The sequence below is a fragment of the Talpa europaea genome (assembly GCF_964194135.1).
Source record: "Talpa europaea genome assembly, chromosome: 14".
Taxonomy (NCBI): Eukaryota; Metazoa; Chordata; class Mammalia; order Eulipotyphla; family Talpidae; genus Talpa; species Talpa europaea.
In genome coordinates, this window is record NC_140082.1 from 19,062,887 (window position 1) to 19,082,599 (window position 19,713).

Below are 19,713 nucleotides of genomic sequence, written 5' to 3' on the forward strand. Positions count from 1 at the left end.
AACCTGGAGGTCATTTTGAATCAAAGCTTCTGCTATTACCCAGTTTTGAGTAAGAGAGAAAGTTTATTGAGCATCTACTATGTGCAGGTGCTTTGTGTAGAATACCTTATTTAACCCCTACAAGAGCATTATTAGCCCCATTTTAGAAATGGATGAACTCAGGTCAGGGTTTAGGCAACTGTCCCTAAGTCACACAACAGGAAGGGGCACAGTCAGAACTTGAACCCAGGACTATCTGACTTACAGCTCCCTCGCCAGCCCAGTGCTGGGCCAGACCCTCTGAAATCCCAGGGTGCTGAGAAACCTGGGAGAAGGAATTCCATAGTCTCTCCCAACTTGGGGACTGAGAGCAGCAACAAACTGGGGGGTCAAAAGCAACAAACTGAGAGCAGCAACAAACTGGGTGGCCTGGATGTGACTGCTAACCATCCCCTGTGGGGGCCTTTCAGGTAGACCTCAAAGGTGAAAGTGGTCAGGAAGCTTCTATCTCTTCTGTGGAGCCCTCCAACCTCTGCTTGCATTCCTCCAGTGATCAGGTGCTCACTCCTTTTGGAAGCAGCTTATAAGGCCCAGAATGTGGAGTCACCAACTTGGGGTAGAATCTCTGGCTACTCACTATCTGCACAATGCTGGACACATTTCTGTCTGTAAATGGGCTGTTGCACTGCCTACCCCTCGGTGTCAGGCCTCTTGAGCACTTGCCCACGCAACCTCCAGTTCCACCCTGCAACCATTCAGAAACCAGTCCTGCCTTCCCGAATTCCCTCTGCAAATATTTAAACAGCATAAAAGGAGGATTAGTGTCAGGGGATTGGTGCAGGGAAATCCCAGCCCACTGCAAAGTCAGAAGGGGAGCTCCTGTCTTCTCCCCTCCTCACACTAGCTGCCTACCCCTGGTTTAAAGCACCCAGCACAGTGCCTGCTGCACACAGTAGGCCTAAATAAAAACGACCTGAGCAGCCACCTGCTCTTCTGAGGCTGCTGCCTCAGTCCTGACTCACAGGCACCTCGGGGACAGTGGAGGTGGGTGAGTGATGCTGAGCCAGCTCCTCTCAGGAGGGGGAGTCCCCCAGGCAGCCTGATGTTAGTCTGTAAGGAAGGGGACAGCTAAATGACAGTGCCTGGAGGGTATTCAGAGCGGCTTTAAAAATAACTCTCAGCATGTGGGGAAGTGGGGGGAGTGTGGGGGAGTGACTCAAAGGCCCCTGGACAACCAGTGGGGCTAGCAGGTGAGTGGAGGACAGGCTGTTGTCACTCTGCTTCCTTGCAGGCACCCTGGATGCTGTGGACAAGATGCAGACCATTCAGCAGACCATCATGTCCAGCTCTGCCTGGGACCACTGACCCTCAGATTCGGGTCCCCACATCCATGTCTGCGCTCGCTTGGTGCCACCTGCCAAGTGCCCTCCCTGCATGCTCCACCTGGCCAAATGCAACTCCAGCTTCTGGTTTCTGCCCATGACTTGCCTCCTCAGGGGAGCCTTCCTGCACTCTCCATCTCCCAAGTTGGCGGGAGTAGGGGGGTGAGGGTGGGGGTGAAGGGCATGACAAAGTGTGCTACTTTTGGGTTTCACTAACACCTGCCTTCCCAGCACTTAGCATACAAGCTGAAACTGCCCCTCATTCACGAAACATGTGCTCACTCCTATGTTCCTGGCACCAGGTGGCAAGCAGATAGAGCCCCTGTCCTCAGGAAGGTTACAGTCTAGAGAGATTGAAAAACAGTAACTAAAGCACACACCTGGGTAAATTACAAAATGAGACCAGTTCTCTGCAATGAAAGGACCTGGTTCTATGAGAGCAAACAGCAAAGAAACCAGGTAGATGGGGTGGTCAAGGAGGGCTTCCTGGAGGAGGTGAGGTGGTATTTAGGATCTTAAGGACAAGTAGAAATGAATGCTCTGGGCCTTGGTTTCTCCGACTCTAAAGCAGAGGAAAAGAACTCCCCCAGCAATGGCCTCCCCAAACCTCCTTGGAGTACAAAGGGAGGGAAAGATATAAGGACAAAGTGATAGGGAGAGGAATGATGTAGAAATAACTGGCAGCTTTTTATTTTTTTTTAATTTGTTATGGGTGCAGTGTGAGCAGGGGCAAGAGTTGGGAGAGAGTAGGAAGGGGTACAGGAATATTTTGGGAGGCTCCAAAGCACACTGACATTTAAAGCATTAAACACAATCATGGTCACAGAGTAACTGCTTTATACATTTGTTTCATGTAATAAGAACAGCATTTATTTATTAAGTGTCTGCTGTGTGACTACCACTGTGGCTAGCAGCATTATGTTACTTAACCTTCATGGTAATATGGTGGGATGTGTACAATTACCCTCCTTATTTTACAGAGGAGAAAACTAAGGGTAAATGACTTGCCCTGGAGCACACAACTTCACACAACTTTCAAAGGACAGAAGGGGGCTTCAAACCCATGACTGCATGCCCTGCATCCAGCCTGGAACATAGAAGGTTCATCCATTCATCTGTTCATTCAACACACACCTGCAGGTGCTCGTCACAAGCTGAGTGGGTGCTTCACATACATAAGCCCAAAGAGTCAATCTAGAATTGGGATTACAGATAGGTGTCATTCTCTAATTTCTGTTTTCCCAACTCAGCAATTCACCTGGGAGGAGCACAGATCATCTGTGAAGAGGCTGGTATTTGAATCAAGGTCTCCTGTCAGGAGTCCCAAGCCATGGTGGGGACCCCCACAGCCAAGTGGCCACGCCAGCCAGGTAGGGCAAGAGCCAGAGTTCACTGTCTGGCCCCAAAGCCAGGGTCACGCAGTACTGGCCCGCTAAACCTCCACCCCAGCCATCATCTTCCTCCCCTACCTATCCCAGCACCCCTGGTGCCTCACAGCTACTGCCCTGCCACATGTTGGTCCCAAAGGCAAATGGTGGTAACAAAATGAAGTTACCAAACGTAAGTGTTTATTACTAAGTGAAAGAAGCCAATCTGAAAAGGATACCTGCTGTATAATTCCAACTGCATCATTCTGGAGATGGCAAAACTGATGTAGTGAAACAGGACAGGTCTCTCTTTCCTGCCCCATCAGATAAGCATTCCCATCCACTGCATTTCACAAGTTTGTCTTCTTCAAAATACCCAAACATAAAATGCAAGAAAACACAATTATTGATATTTAATTGGCTAACAAATCTTTTTAACAGGTTTTTTTCCTCCAAATTTCTTGGGGGCTTCTTTGACTTGTCATATGACAGTACATTTGAAAAACCAGTATTTATAGAGAAAATAGAAGAACATAAGTCAGCCTTTTTTCTTGCATGGTTGATTGAAATAAGTTAGGAATAGTTACTTTTAGTCTTGCAACACACCATTGGTAACATGTAAATGTTTAGAATTGTCAAATTTGGAAATGTTGCTCCAGAGTTTCTTATATACATGAACTCTAAGAGTCCAAATCATTCACTTATAGAAGTGGGAAAACTCACCGGTGTGAGTTTTCACTGTATTTGTTAATGTCAGCAAGAAATTTAGATCATTTTTTAATTTTATATGGCAAAACTTTTTTTTAATTTTATAAAACAGTAAGTGTTAACTTTTAAATTGCTGACTTAAACTTAACTTCTTAATAGACATTTCTTACAGTTACCATTGACTGAGTCAAGAATTACTAATTTTAAAACTAAAGAGAGGGGCTGGTATAAGATTTTAGCATATGCACTGAGATTCTGTTTTGTACATTCTCTTAATCTCCAAAAATGAAAATATAATTCAGTGAGAAGTTTCATTATTTACAGTATTTTGCATAAAAAGAGCTTAAATAAAAGATATATAAAGATTATAAAGAGACAATTGTCAATTGAGTAATACATTTAAACCTAATCTATATATACTTATATTGACCAAGAAAAATATACATCAGGTCATACAAAAAAGTTTCTAGATTTTCTTTTTTACAGGCCATAAAAAGACAATATGTTCTGAGGGCTAAATCACTAAAAACATCTGCATCCTATTTGTTTCAATAAACTTTTTTTATTATTAAAAAAAAAAAAACAAGTTTGTCTTCTTGCAGTCTAAGGAAAAGGGAGGATATCCCCAAGAACATAACAAGGAAGCTAAAGCAGATGTTAACAAAGCAAGCTGGCGCCCACCTGAAATCTCCATATGCCTGCATCATAAGGACAGGTCAACCCTGCCTGTCTCCCCTTTGAAGACTCTTGCCCATCTCCTCCCACCCCGCCTTTTTTGTACTCCTTTGTATAAATAACTCTGCACTCTGCCAAAGAGGAAGATGGTGGTCTTTCAGACATAAGCCTGCTGCCTTCCTTGGTTGGTTGACAAAGTACTTCCCTTCTCCTCAAACTCTGTTTCCTTTTACTGGCTGAGGGAGACTGGCATTCAGTACCAAAGCTATGGAGACAGTAAAAGAATCGGTGGCTGCCAGAGGTTGAGATGAACAGGAGGAGCATAGGGGAATTTTAGGGCATGGACGTGACACTACAGTGGTGGATGCAGGTCATCATGCATTTGTCTAATCCCAGAGAATGTGCGACACCATGTGTGAGCCAAAAATTAAACTATGGTTAGTTAACATAGGTTTGTGGGTTCTAACACATGTCACAGTCTTGGGGTGGGGAGGGATGTCCCTAGTGGGGAAGGTTATACCTGTGTGGGGGCAGGGATATATGGGTAAGCCTTGTACTTTCATCCAATTCTACTGTGAACCTAAAACTGCTCTGAAACACAAAGTCTATTTAAGAAGAAAGAAATGTCCTTCGCTTACTCTGCCACTAATGGAGGCTGTCAGCAGGGAGCTCAGCCTATTAGCAGGTTTAAGGCCTCCTTCCTAATGGGCTCGTCTGAGTTTGTCCATCATGGCCCACAGTGGGCTTAGCTGTACAGAGATATTGTCTTTTTTTTAATAATAGTTTATTCTTTTAATTGTGGTAGGATTAGGATTCTGCCCATCAGGTATTGAGAGAGACGCTGTTTTAAAGTGACTGGCACAAAGGAGGAACTCACGAACATGGGTGAAAAGGCTGGAAACGTCCTTTTCAAAGGGCTTCAGGACAGACCAGCTGCACACTGCTGCCCACCAATGCAGAAAGACAAGGAAAGCGAAGCCATAGAATTGTCCTTCTGTAGTACCACTCCTGTGATGAGGGTGGGTGGCGGGGTGAGGGGGACATAAATGATAAAGCAGTGGCATAATAACCTTCAGATGGTTGGAAAACCCTCCTTCTCCCCATCCTCTTAACCTGCCCTAGACATGGCTGTTTGGCTTCAGGAGAAGCAAATGCCTCTCACTGGGCTGCTGCCATCCTGGCTCTTGTTAATCGTTCACCGGTGTGCTATAAATAGGTGCCAGGCATTGTTTCCTAACAGTATGAGGGCCTGCCCACCTGCCAACATCTGGAAGGGGTGGTGTTCGAAGGCTGAAAATGGGGATCCCATAAACAGGCCTCCTGTCATACCCCACAAAGGTGCCTCCGGTGCCCAAGAACCTGATTCTGAAATATTCACTTGGGTCATCTTGGCAAAAAGGTCCTTCCAGCCAACACTCCCAGGCACAGGCTCCAAGGGAGATGATGTATCCATGAAGACACCCCCTCACCCCACACCCAGAGAAAGCCTGCGTGTCTCACATTCCCAGCCTACACCCTGGACACCGGCCAGTTTTCTCTTGGGTGCCTGGCTGACTGCATTGGCGACTCCCCTGGCAACGTGCCCCACTTCCACACACCCACAGGCCTCCCGGATAAAGGGGGTGCACACAGACTCCAGAGTGTGCCAGTCTCTCTGAAAAGCTGTCCAGACCACAGGGGTTGGCCAGTCGCAGGAAAGTAAGAAACAGAATTCCCAGATGGTCACTTAAAACACACACACAGGGAGAGTCAGAAAATGGAATAACCACTTTGAGGCAACCTAAGGAAGAAACAGATGCATACTGTGACAAAGGGTTGGGTTAGAATCCTGGCTTCACCTCTTACCAGCTGTGTGACCTTGGACAAGCCACTGCACTTCCCCTCTGCTTCCATTTACTCATCTATGAAATAGGATAATAAATCTGACCTACCCCTCTGAAGGCTCTTTTAAGATCAAATATACTAATGCATGTTTAGGATGAAGCACAATGTCTAAAACAGGTTGGAACTTTCTAGAAATGCTCTGTCTCTGTGTTGTCCAATATAGGATCATGAGCACATGTGGTTTTTATTGAGCTCCTGAAACCTGGCTAGTGTAATTGAGGAATTCTACTTTGAATTTAATTATAACTGATTTAAATGTAAATGTAAACCGGCGCACGTGACCAGTGGCTCATGTCCTGAGAGCGAGGGTCTGGAACACAGCAGGACCCCAGCAAAAGGGGTCTGTGGTTATCCTCAGGACCTCAGTGACTATTAGAAGCAGCTCACTAAGGTAGAAACAGGAAGTACCGTTGCATTTCTGAGTATGGTGAGACCGGGAAACTGCAATCTTGCAGGGTGATTCTGAACCACATTTGGATGTTTGGGTTGTGGTCCCCTCAGACACTGACGAGAGCTGAGGGTACTCTCTCCATGCAACAGGTACAAAGTGTTTGCACAATTTCAGAGGTTTACATCCTGATTCAGCAGACACATGGCACACAGAGGGCCTGGGCCCCCTGGCAGCACCTGGGATCACCGCCAGCACCCAGCATAAGAGCAGACAAGTGCACATCCACATCCAGGTGCCCCCACCCTTTCCAGATGGAGGATGGTTTATCTGTCTGTTTCCCTGCTCCCGCCTGCACCCCCCCAAATGGTAATTTCACCTTGACTCTTCTATGGGTCCCCCTCCTTCACTCTCACAGACCTAAACCCGTACTTCACCCCCTCAGGCTTGGTAATCAATCCACAGACATGGGCACAAATGGGGCACATGACCCAGACTGGTCCAATGAGACCTAATCCTAAGCTTTCTGGTAGAAACATGGGAAGGCAAAGCCTCATTGTGTTGTGATGCCAAGCTGGCAATTGTGCCCCAGGGCTGCTAGACAACACTGACCTTCCCAGAGAGAGAGGCTGAGCAAAAAGCCAACACAGAGAAAGGCAGCACAGACAGGTGGGGAGAGACAGGGTCTTGATGGCTTCACAAAAACCCCTGGATACAACTGAACCTGAAACTGTATTTACCCCAAACCTTTCCAAATCCTTAAACCAATAAATCCCGTTTCACCTCTCTTTCCCTTTTCACCTTATATTTACCTATTTATTATTCTAGTTAGTTTTATTAGCAAGCTATTATCATATTTGAAATAGATGGAGCTAGTTAAAATACCCTGCTCTGCTCATTCTCAGCTGTATGACCTTCCACCAATTATTTAACTTCTGATCTTCAATTTTGTCATCAGTGAAGAGCAGTTCTGTCTGTACTTACACTTTAGGGATACTATTCTGATTATTAAACGAGGTAAAGTAAGGCACTGAGAGCAGTGGTTGATAAATGGTAGCTGCTATACTTCTTAGCTAATTAGATGAAATTTACTAAATGATAATTAAAGCAATTATGATACACAATGTGTTATATTACACATTATATAATACATAATTATAAAAGAAGGAGTAATAATTTACTAAATAATTAAAGAAGAATAATTTAACCACCCCAAGTAGTACCAAGTCTCTTGAACTTTTGGGGCGTCAGTTATCTGGCTTTCTAAATGGACCTGTGGCTATCTGATTTCTAAATGGGTCTTTCTGCAAAAGGACCTGTTATATCCTTTATCAAAACCCACAATCTCAGTTTCTTCAAGATCTTGTAAGAACAAAGCACAACGGCCTCCCAGGTGGTCCAAGGGGTTAAGTCCCAGCACTATGAAGATATCGACAGCCAATGCAGCATGAGTTTGATCCCCAGCCAGGGAGCTACCCACCTGGCACAGCAGACCTCTCCTGACTCACCTGCTGCTCCCCTCAGCAGTGTATTTCAGTCAATCTGCCTGTTCTGTTCCCCACTCTGTCTCTGGTGAATCCTTTCCCCGCCTCCCACACCTCTGGGCCTATACCCCAGTTCTTGTATGCATAAATAAATAAAATAAATCATTTAAAAAAAAAGAAAGCAAGCACAAGTCTACTCCTCTCCTATGTTCTTGTAATTCTAAGAAATGCTGCTGCCCACTGGTACTCAGCCTAGAACGCTAGGAGGCTGGGCCAGCAAGCTCTCTGGAGCTTCTTACCTCCTTAGGCTGCAGGATTATCTCCATGGGGCTAGGAGCAACCAGACCCAGAAGGATGATCCAGGAGTGAATGTAGCCAGTCAAGATTCAGCTTTCCTGACTCCCATTCAAGACTTCATCCCTTTGGACCCCAAGAAGTACCCCTTCCCAGTCTAACACTGCTCCTGTGGCCCCAGCAACTGCAGCCCAGAGCTTACCCTGGGGAACAAGATTCCAAGCTAAGAGATCTGCAAGGCCCTTTGTGATCAGGAAGGGCAGCAAAATGTCCATCTGCAACTGAGTCCATCTTGCTGGGCTAGTGAGCCAGGCGGGTAAGCCAGCACGGCACCTGGCCCTCCAAAAATACAGCTGTGTATGCCCGGGATGACAGCATAACACGCCACAGATGATGCTTTCGCCATTTGATACACAAGAAGCTGAAGCCATAGAGGCTCATGCAGCTACTAAGGGGAGAATCGTAACTTGAACTTGGGGTTGTCCTGTTTCAAAATCTGGTCCTTCCCCAAGGTGGTTACTAATTACAGGTGGGTGACTGGTTTGGCTCCAGCACAGGGTTCTCCAAGCTGTGCCGCTGACAATCTCTGTGACACTGGGTAAGCTACTTGCCGTCTCTGTGCCTCATTTTCCTTACTTCTAAGGAAGAATGGCTTAATATGCTTCCTGAGGTACTGGGCTAATTAAATGAAGCCATTCATATAAAACGCTATTTTACAAAAAAAAAAAAAAGTCATTAAAAAAAAAAACAACCCTTTATTCCATTAGAGAGGCTTTGTTGAGCCCTTGTTTTTCTTGAGCAGAATGAAGGCTCTCAGAAATTCTTATCAGCTACTGAGTTTTAATAAGTCTTAAATCCGGGCCTGGCAAATTTGGGGTCGAGAGAACACGGCTGGCTTGGCTCTTACAAAGTGATCACCAGCCAAATCAGATGACTTGAGGTTCTTCGAATCCTGGAGCTGTCCAACCTCATCCACTTAGAAAGCAGGAGAATGAAACAGGGAGGAGAGGCTGCCATGTGTTGTTGGGGGCAGAGTTGGGACAAGAACTCAGGGGCCCTGACTTCCCTGTATTCTGGGGTCCACAACCAGCAACCTTGGGCCCACTGGTGGGCAGTGGGGTGACAAAAATGTCCTTTCCTATCTGCCAACCAGCAACAAGTGCTACTACCATCTCCCAGGGACCCTCATGAAGACACTGCAGGGGAGACCCCCCGCCCCGGCCTGGCTGCACAGGAGATATAATTAATGAGAAAGCCAGTCTACCCAGGACACCCAAACCCATCACTATCAAAAGTTCCCAGAAGCCACTTTGCCAGAAGCCTGAAAAAAGTGCAAAGCACATGGAGTGGCTATGGCTGCATTATTCATGAAGAGGATTTCTGCTTCTGAAGTCTGAAAACACGACACACACGAACTGGTTTGAGTCAAAGTTTGAGTCAACGCTGCACGCCTCAGAGTCTCCAAAAATATCCCAACCAGAATCCCTGCATTCATTCACTGGCAAGCATTTCTGGAACCCGGAGTTGGCAGGGTGAAGGAGTGTGCAAGCACGAGCGGGCACGCAAGTATGTGTGCGTGCGCGTGTGTGTGTGTTTGTGTGTGTTGGGGAGGAAAGGGGGCTGTGATATGCAGCCCAAGCATTGACAGCTTAGCAAAAAACAAGACAGAAGTTTCCTGACTTGCCTAATGACTTGAGCCCCCAACACTTGACGCCTACACATCACTGCTGACCTGGCAGCCTGAGCAGCCTACTACATAGGTGAGTTCACTCTCCTCCCCCAATTCCCACCTCACTCAATGTAAAAGCCAAAGTTCCCAAGGACCACAAGCCCTGCAGGTGGGCCTCCTATTCCTTCTTGGCCCTCATCTCCTCCATTCCTGTTCACTCTGCTCCAGCCTCATTATTTCTGACTCAAGGACTTTGCATATTCTGTTCCCTCCATCACAAACACCCTTCATGACAGTCTCTCCTCAAATGTCACCCCATTAGAGAGGTCGTCCCTGACCACTTCCCCTGGAAAGCCCTTCCCACTACTCTCCAGTCCTTTCCAGCTCTATTTTCCCCATAGCAATGATCCCTTCTGATGTATATTTATGGTTTATCTACCTGTCCCCCAGGAGATGCATGCTTCACAAGAGCAGGTGAGCAGGGGTGTTACTTGCTCACTTCTTAATCTGCACATTCTAGGACAGTGTCCGTGTGATATTGTGAATTACAATAAATATGTATTTGGTCTTCATTCTAGTCTCTAGCACAGAGCTTCTGAAGCCCTAATGGTGAGAAAGATGTCTTCTGTCATGCCAATTAGGTGACTTTGGACACCCCCCCACACCCCAGCTATGGGTGGGGTTATGGCCTGGTTGCCAAGAGAACTAACTTTGTGACTAGAGTTGGAACTTTCAGTCCCACCTACTCCTATTTCCACCTCTAGGGAGGTGACAGGGCACGGAGGCGGAATCACTCACCAATGGCCAGTGACTTCATTACTCATGACTCTGTACTGAAACCTCCATAAAAACCCAAAAGGACCGCTTTGGAGAGCCTCTGGGTTGGAGAACAGCTAGGTGCATGGTGTGCCCAGAGAGGACATGGGAGTTCCACGTTCCCTCCCCATACCTTGCCCTACGCATCTCCTTTGCCTGCCTGTGTCTGAGTTACACACCTGGTAATAAATCGGTGCTACAGTAAGTCAAATGTTTCTCTGAGTTCTGTGAGTCACTCCACCAAGACAATCGAACCTGAAGAGAGGATGTTTGGAACCTCATATTTAGAGTGGAAGATGAGATGTTCAGGAATCAACCTGAGGTAGCTCATTGGCATCTGGAGTTGGGGGGAGTAGAAAGTCTCTTGGGGCTAAGCCCTTAACCTTTGGGCTGTAGAAACGTAGGCCACCCAGCAGGTGCTTTTTAGTGTGGGCACACTCTGCACCCCTGAAAGCAGAACCCTTAGTCTGGCATAGAGTAGGTGCTCAATAAATATTTGTAAAAGAAAGGAGGACAGAATAAAGGGAGAGGGGAGAAAAGAGGAAAGGAGGTAGCACGTTTTCTTCTAAGAACTGGGAGAAAGGGAACATCTGGCCTCTGCGACACTGAAAGAAACTTCCTGAAGTTCAACTCCAAGCAAGACCCATTCTTAGTAACAAACCCTCTACAGCGCCCCACTATCTGACAGAGCAAGTGCTGCAGCCTGTGCTGCCCAAGCTGGGGCTGAGGGATGTTCCTGCCTCCTTTCTCCCTGCTCACACACCTGACCCCAAGTATATATCCAGGGCCTCTGCAGAAGCTCATGGCTCCCTAACACTACCTCTGCCAGCCAAGGTCATGAGTGCCTTCTGAGCTGGATACCTCTGTGGAGGGCCATCCTGTGCACTGCAGGGAAGGGAGCAGCATGCCTGACTTCTTCCTCTAGATGCCAGTAACAGCGCCAGTTGTGACAACCAAAAATGTCTCCAGACATAGGCCCTGGGGTAAGGCTGCAGATTTAGCAATACATACTTCTACTAAAAATTATTGATTGCTCATCTGTAATTCAAATTTGATTTGTGTGGGCCAAGACTGTGCCCTCTCTTTCATTAAGAACCACTGGGTTAGAGTGAAACTGTTAGGGGGGAAAGAATGTCCTAAAGCTAATTCCATACAGGCTTTGTGGACTCCACCCCCACCCCAGGTCAAAGCCAAAGACACTGGGAACTCCAAATCCCATCACCACCAAAGGGAAGGTGGCTGGGACCTGAGGGTGGGGTTAAGCAGCCAGGTGGATATAAAAGGCAGACACGTGGGCTTTGGAGGGGTCCTCCATTTTGACTCTCCGCCAGCTCGCAGCATCCGGCCAGCTCTGAGAGTGACTTTGGGTTTCCAGGTCGTCGGATCGGGTAGGACGCATTAAAGACTTTATTTCCCTATTTTCTCCCTGAGTTGTCCATTTTCCTTATTTCCTTTTCCCTTGTAAATAAACCTTTTATTAACCTTTTGTGTGTGCCTGTAGTGGAGTATTAATAAGCCCCTTTTAAGTGCGCAGGTGAGGACCCACAGCCAGGCAACCCATTCAATATCGGGGCTGTCCTATAACAAAACTACCACAGGGTCCCTGTAGTAACTTCAGTTCCCTCGACCTTCTTAGCAAGCTCTGCCCTCCTCCCCCAACCCACTGCTCTCACCCAGGGAGGCTCAGCTTCCCAAACACACGCAGTTCAGCTGCTATAAAAATGGCTCCCCACTGTGGCTCTTATACCAGCTCTAGTTTGCAGAGCTAAATGTAGCTTCTTCTCCAGGACCTGCCTCCCTTCCTTGCCTCCATCCCCAGGTCTCTCTTCTACCCTATAAGCCCCTGCCTTCTTGCCTCCAATTAAGAGACCTTCCAGACCCAGCCTGGAGACAGGAAAACAAGGCAGTTAGTCACTTTGCTTCCGTTATCAACTTGAGTCACGTGGATGGCTCCTTTAATGGCAGTTGTCATGGCAACGGGAAGCCAGTCCCTGCTGGCTCTGGGAACCAAAACAAAATTAAAGGGTGGCAGTGGAGAGGGAAAAGGAGGGGAGGGTAAGGAGAGCCAGGAAGGAGCCAGGAGAGCTGGCTGGATTTTGCTGACGGAAATCACGCTGAGGTCAAGCTGTCTTCAGCTTTCCCTGGATGGGTAGCACTGGGGAGACTGAAAAAAAAAAAAAAAAGAAAGAAAAAGAAAAGAAAACGATGCCTGTTGTGGGGAAGCTCAGGCTAACGTGGTGCGTGATTCACACGTGTTATTCTAGCCGGTAAGAAATTTTCACGCCCATTATGAATAAGCTGAAACTCGGACACCTGTGGAGGTAAAGACAGATGCACATGCACCAAGTTGTCTAGTTAATACGCAACCCAGCTCAGCCTTTCCTTCCATATTCCTGTTCTCCCCTCTCTTCCCCTTGTTTTCAGAAGATCATGCACGCTCCCCTTCTCCTCCTCTCTGCTCCCCCCAGCCACACATCCTGCATATGGGGTTCCTCTGCTTGTACTGATTTCCCTGTCTCTTCCCATCCCACATCTTCACCTGAAAGGCCTACTCATCATTCACATAGCTTCTTAAACATCACGTCCTGTAGGGAGCCTTCTGGGCCCCCTGCACATGGTTACTTCTCCCTGTCACATGTTCTCATGGCGCCAAGTGCCTCTCCTTCAGACCTCTGCACACAGCCTGTAATTGTACTTTTAATTACATTCACAAAGTCTCTCAGCCTCGACCTACTGTACTGGAATGTCAGCCTCAGGAAGGGAGGGTCTTTTTAATTGCTGTATCCAGAGAGCCCAGCCCAGTGTCTGGCACACAGACACAGCTCAGTAAGTGCATGCACTGGGATTTGAACCCTGCTGTGGCTGAGCCCACAGCTCTTTCCTGAACTGCCTTGTCAGCCCTGGGGCATTTTAGCTGCCCAGTCAGCACTGGACAGAGCTCCCAGACCTTCAGCCTCTGCAGGGGCTACTGCAATGCTTGCAGCTCTGCCTGGCTTATCTACTGAAGCTGGTGGTTAAGACACTGCTTCCAGAAAGGACAGAAGAAGCCTATGGGTGGGACTGTGGCAGGCAGCGATGCGGGGAGAGGGAAGACCTGACATGACCTCCAGGTTTCTAAGCATAGAACTTCCCTCCATCATTCTACTGAAGACTGGCTCTCTGCTACTGGAGGGCAACACCTGCCAAAAGGGGAAGGAGGAGGAAGGAAAGGGGAGGGGGCATGGACTTGTCACCGTGCCCTTCAGGCACCCATGCTGAATAAGAGCTCACAGATAGAAGACTTGAACCTGCTCCCCCTCACATGTCCTGTGCCCGTGAAACTTCACTTCCTTTCAGGGCCACAGTTTTCTCATCTGTACAATGAAGTGACCCACTCACACACGCTGAGATTGTGGTGCTGTGCAGTACATGGGCATGTCTGTGGTGTAGGGCTAAGAGCCTGGCTATGCACTTGGAGAGTAAGTCCCTGGCTCTGCCCCTTCTTGGCTCTGTGCTCATGAATAACTCCCTCCACCTCTCCATGCCTCAGTTTCCTTATCTGTAAAATGGGAACCTCATTCACCTCATAAAATTACTGTGCGCACAGGATGTGGCGCGAAGTAGCCCCTGCACGCGGAAGCTCTGGTTGCTAACATGATTTGCCCCAAGAAATGCAGAATTTAGAAACAGCCATCAATGTGTAACTCCAGCTTTCTGATTGCAGATCTGGGGTCCATGGGCACTTGAGGCCCTTTGTCCAAACTTATAAGATGTGTCTCTGCCCTATATAGGCACCAAGCAGGATGCCAAGAGATCACTCTAACCAGAAGATGGCCTTGCCCTTGAACCAGCTCCAAACTAGGGACAGGAATGCAGGCCCCGAGAGCTGGCCACCAGGGCAACGTGACTCCCACAGCCTGCACAGAAACCCAGGGGAGAATGACATGGACAGGCCCACCTAGGGCATCTGGACCAATGCTTCCTTCTCCAGATGGCGAAATGAAGTCCTCGAGAGGGGAAGGCACTTGTCCAGCACTGAGGGAGCTGGTGGCAGAGCTGGGGACCTGGCCCCAGGCAAAGCCCTGCCCAGCGCAGGAAGCGCTGCCCTCTCTAGAGGCATTGCTGACTCACTCTTCTGCCTGAAGCCCCCTCCCAACTGACCAACCATCTCCTTAAAAACAGTTATTTCAGGGGAAAACATCTGCATATATTACATCTAGGTTTGGTTAAACAATGAGCGAGAGAAACACAGCAGGTTTTTCACCTGAAGACATTTGGGAGGTGGGGTCCATACATACCTTCCCCTGAAACAGTCACCAGAATGTGTGTGTTTTGTTGCACACATTCTAGACAGGTTTCTTCAGAGTCCCACAGGGTGCTCTATGGGAGCTGAGCTGAAAACTTCAGCGCCTTTCTGAGGGACTCAATGCATCTCGTAAGTCTCCATACTCAGATATGCTAGAACATGGAACCAGCTCTGGGGCCAATTCTTTAGACAATATGGGACACGCCACACACAGAGAAAGACACGCCACGCTTCCCGAGGAAGGGCCACACAGGACCCTGTCCCCAAGTTGCCATTGATGGCTACCGTCCTCGTGCTCGGAGGCACTGACACCAGAGGCCAATTCCCCTGACACACAGCGCTCAAGCTGGGGCCCCAAGGTTTAGCTGAGATGGTGCAGGCTGGCAGAGATGGTGTCCCAGGCTGAGATTTATGGGGTGACGTGAGGAGGGCCTGACACAGAGACACACGCAAACACATACATGATCACAGCCTTACTCATTCACACACAAACTCATGCCTGGCATGTCACCCACACACAGTCACAGCCTCACTCGTTGGCACGATTCCTGCATCACAGAAACATATATAGACTCTCTCTTACAAAACATATTAACACAGGTACATGCACACACAATAGATATACTTATCTCCAGACAGATGCAAACACATTCCCAAATACATACAGTCAGAGACACATGTTCTGACCCGGTCCACAGGCATGTTCACATACATGTACACACGTGTACACACACACACACAGAACGCAGACACCTAATGCTTCCCCAGGCTCTCATCACTGTAAATTCTTCCCCACTGCAGGAAGTCATCAGCTATTAACTCTAAAAGCTAGACAGACAGGGCCTCTGGGGCAGTGAAGTGAAGGGGCAGCTGAACCCTGTCTGACGCTCACTCTCCTGTAATTGGGGACTGGTGTGGGGTGATGTGAGGGGACAGGAGAGCACAGGATCAGGCCTACAGGGGAGCAGCTGGCTGACTCCAGACTCAGAAGGAGGGAGTTCCCTGGGGTGCCTCCAAAGACCAAGAATTTGGGGGTTTCCCTTTCTTGAAGTCTGGTCCTCCTTCTACAGACTCCAGCAGCGCCTCGCACCCCCAGCACCGCAGACCCCCACTGTCTCACCTTGAAGACCCCTGCCTAAGACGACCCTCCTGCTCCTCCACAAGAGGGAGTCCCACCTAGACACACCGAGGTGTGCCCCACACCTGGAGGGTCCTCTCAGCACGGGCCCCCGCTCTGCACCAGGCAGAAAACATCCAGACCCCTTCATCCCCGAGCGCCCCACCCCCCACCCCGATCACCAGCCTCCAGCCCTGGAAGGTAAATTCCCACCCAGGTGAGCCGCATAGCTGGGGTGGCCGCTCCCGGCCGCCAGGGCCACCCCGGCTTCGGAGACGCTTTCCCGAGCGGCGACAGCGGCCTCGCCCCCCGGGGGTCGGCGCCCCCCGCCCCAGCCCGGGCACCTACCTCCTTCTTGACCGTGCGCAGCAGCCTCTGCCGGGTCTCCGCCTCTGTGGGACAAGACGGGAGGGCGGCCGGTCAGCCCAGGGGTGGGGGCGCCCCCGGACTGCCCCCTGCCTCCCCCGCGCCCCGCGCCCCGCGCCCCTTACCCGCGGGGCCCGAAGCCATAGCTGGGCGCTGCGTTCCGCGCGCGGGCGGCTGCGGCTCCTCGGGGCTCGGCCGGGTGGCGGCAGCTTCGCGGCCGGGCGGGGCGGGGCGGGGCGGGGCGAGCGCGGTGGGGGGGGACGGACCGCGGGGGCGCGTGACGTCAGGGCCCGCCCCCGGCCGCCCCGCCCCCGGCCCCCCAGGTTCCGCGGGAGGCTCCTCCCGCGCGACACACACCTGCGCCTCCGCACAGGCGCACCCCGACCTCCGAAGACGCCCCTGCTCCTGGCCCAGGGTCGCCTGTCCACCCTCCCGCCCCCCTATATGGGGCAGGAAGGACAGCGTGAGTGTGCAATTCTGTGAGGTGCCAGACCCCAGAACCTGATGGCAGAAGGTGATGATGCTGCGACTGACACCCTCCGAGTGCCAGGTTTCTTGTCTGTCAAATGGGTATAATGGGATCACCTTCTTAGGAATGTGAGGAGACTTAGAGGTTGAACGTAAGCACTTAGCACAGACCCGGGGTAGCTTCCCTGAAAGCCGGCTGCTGCTGCTTCTCCTGTGACTGCTGCTGTCACTGCCACCGTCGTTATCACCATTATTAAAGAGGCTTCCAAGACTGCCTTGCAGGCCAGGAGAGACCAGAATGTAAATGGATCCTCCCCCCACATGCAGTCGTTGGGAAAGTGGGGTTCTTCCAGGAGCTTGCCTGGAAATGGGAGCACCTGTCAGCCAAGAGCTGCAGGGCTAGGCAGGCCGTGCGCTTGTGGGACCAAGGTTTGCTCCACCAAGAAGTCCACTTAGATTGCAACACAGGTCAACAAATATTAATTGAACACCTACTATGAGCCAGGTTACTGTGCTAGGGTTACTGAAGTGAGTGAAACAGGCCAAAAGGCCCACCCTGGTGAAACTTAGGAGGGTTGCAACAAAATAAATAAGCAGATCGTATAGTAAGTTGGAAGTTTATGGAGAAAAATTAAGTAGGCAAAGGAGACAGGGGGTGCCCAGACTAGGTAGAGTTTGTATTTTGAAGTAGGGTGTATGAAGTAGGCCCCACAGGCAAGATGACATTTGAGCAAAGAGGAAAAGAAGTAGGATATGGGGATTTCTGGGAAAAGGACGTTCCAGGCAAAGGAAACAGCAAATGCAAAGGTCCTGAAGTGGGAGAGTGCCCATGAGTGTGACAAACAGCAAGGAGGCCTGCGGGGCTGGGGTGGCATGAGCAAGAAGCACGAGTCATGGTCCAAGATTCTGTATGACCTTGAGGTCATGTTAAGGATTTACATCTGTCCCCAATGGTCCCCCACTATTCAGTCCTGCTTTCAGAAGCACTAGGGGACAGCTCAGACTGCGTGCTGTCCTTGCAGTGGTGGATCCTGTGACCCATTTTCATTTGTCAGTAACAGGGATCTTTAGTCATAAGCTATAGAAGCCAACTTTGGCCAAGATAGGCTAAGGGAATAAACTAGAAGGATAATGGGCATTCCCAAAGTTCATGGAGCCTGGGAAACTGGAAAATGGGGTGAAACCATAGTAACTCCAGAAGATTGGAAGGGGAGACTCTTGAGAACAATAACCTGCAAAGAGTGCTTTTCGGACACCACTGCTTAGGTGAAAGGAGGCCATCTGTCTGAGGTTCCCATTCCAGGGAGGGGACCTTCTGATATACCCCACCTGTACACACACCTGCCCTTGTTGAGAGAGGAAATTTTCAGTCATAGCCCACTACCCACCCTAGTTCCTCAGAGAATGCAAAATGGCTGATAGCAATATTATATACGTGTGTGTGCACACATATGTACACATATATTTACACATAAATATGTGGATATACACATATTTATACAGGACTTTTATATGCCAGGCAGAGTGCTCAGGACGTTGGGCTTTGCTTGCATCATCTTACTGACCTCCCCTCTATTACCCTATGATTTTATATCATAGTAAGAAAGTCAAGACTAGAAAGGGTTTTGTCCAAGTTCACACAGCAAGTGAGTGGGTGGTGAGAATGCAGGGCCCAAGCCGTCATCTGTGGTTTCCCCCCTTGGCTGCACCCCAAAGTTAACTGGAGTGCTTTAGAAAAGTAGGATACCTAAGTCTCACTCTAGGAAACCATTTACTGACCAACGTTTTTACTTTCCCTGACAAACAATGAGACTGAGAAGATGTCTTGTGCTTCCTTAAAACCTCGAGCTTTTATTCCAAGGTAAAGGTTTGTGGTGTTTAGTTTAATAGCTATAGGAAATGGGGCATGAATGGAATCTGAAGTCTGTTTCTAGTGGGAGCTTGGCTCCATGTTGTAGTTGGAACACTCGCCACTAGGGGCGCCATCACCTACAATCTGCTTGGAACTGAATGGGACTCCTCTGAGAATCCCCCCACAGTGGGGAAAACTGCGTCCCAAAGTCTTCCCCAGGATCTGAGAGTTCCACCGCCTGACCCATGCTACCCAGGCTACACCTTATGTCCACACCACTGACCTCAGGTGCAGCAGCTAACATCAGTAAGAAAAAGCTTTCTCCTGCACTGTCCCTTCAATGCCCTCTACTGAGAAAAGTCACCATTGTGCTCAGTGCTCAGCATAAATGAGAAAAGCTTATATAATAAAATCCTGCCTATAATAATATTATGGAGGGGCAAGCATTGAAGAAAGGATTTAATGCTGAGAGGTAATACACTAAGAGGCACGATGCATAACCTCACGATCCATACTATAATTATAATGGTAATAATGGCTGCAATTTGTTGAGCACTTGATGTGTTTGGTACTGTGTCTTGAACTTCCCACAAACATTTAATTCACTAAATAACTTCATGAAGTAACTTCCTCCTGTCATCTGCCTTTTCTATTAGAGACCCAGAGAAGTTAAATTGCTTAACCAAAGATGTGTGGCTAGAATGTAAGCGAGCTGGATCCAACTCTCTTAGCCAAGGCACTCTTAACCAACTTAAGGGAGAGGTCTTAGATTGCATTGTGTTGTGTGTCCTGGACAGCAGATGCTGTATACTGCTGGGGTGGTTAATTGTATGTGTCCACTTGACTGGGTCTTGGTGCCCAGACATTTGGTAAAGTATTGTTCTGGGCATGTTCTAATGACATTCTGGGCATGTTCTGATGACACTGGATTCGATTAACTTTTGAATAAAGTTAATTGTCCTCCCTAATGTGGATGGGC

At 48.9% G+C, this 19,713-nt stretch overlaps 2 protein-coding genes across 2 annotated transcripts in view; one reads left to right on the top strand and one right to left on the bottom strand.

The window, feature by feature from the left end:
* Nucleotides 1–16,558, bottom strand: part of SGSM1 (small G protein signaling modulator 1) — a gene marked incomplete at both ends in the record, with an annotated part of 66,780 nt that extends 50,222 nt beyond the window's left edge. The window contains 2 exon segments of the mRNA XM_084253224.1: nt 16,397–16,440; nt 16,540–16,558. Of these exon segments, the coding sequence (XP_084109350.1) occupies nt 16,397–16,440; nt 16,540–16,558 (63 nt within the window).
* Nucleotides 16,559–17,635: 1,077 nt separating this feature from the next.
* Nucleotides 17,636–19,713, top strand: part of PIWIL3 (piwi like RNA-mediated gene silencing 3) — a gene marked incomplete at both ends in the record, with an annotated part of 36,034 nt that continues 33,956 nt past the window's right edge. The window contains one exon of the mRNA XM_084253225.1: nt 17,636–17,803. Coding sequence (XP_084109351.1) covers nt 17,636–17,803 — 168 coding nt within the window. The remainder of the gene's footprint in view (nt 17,804–19,713) is intronic.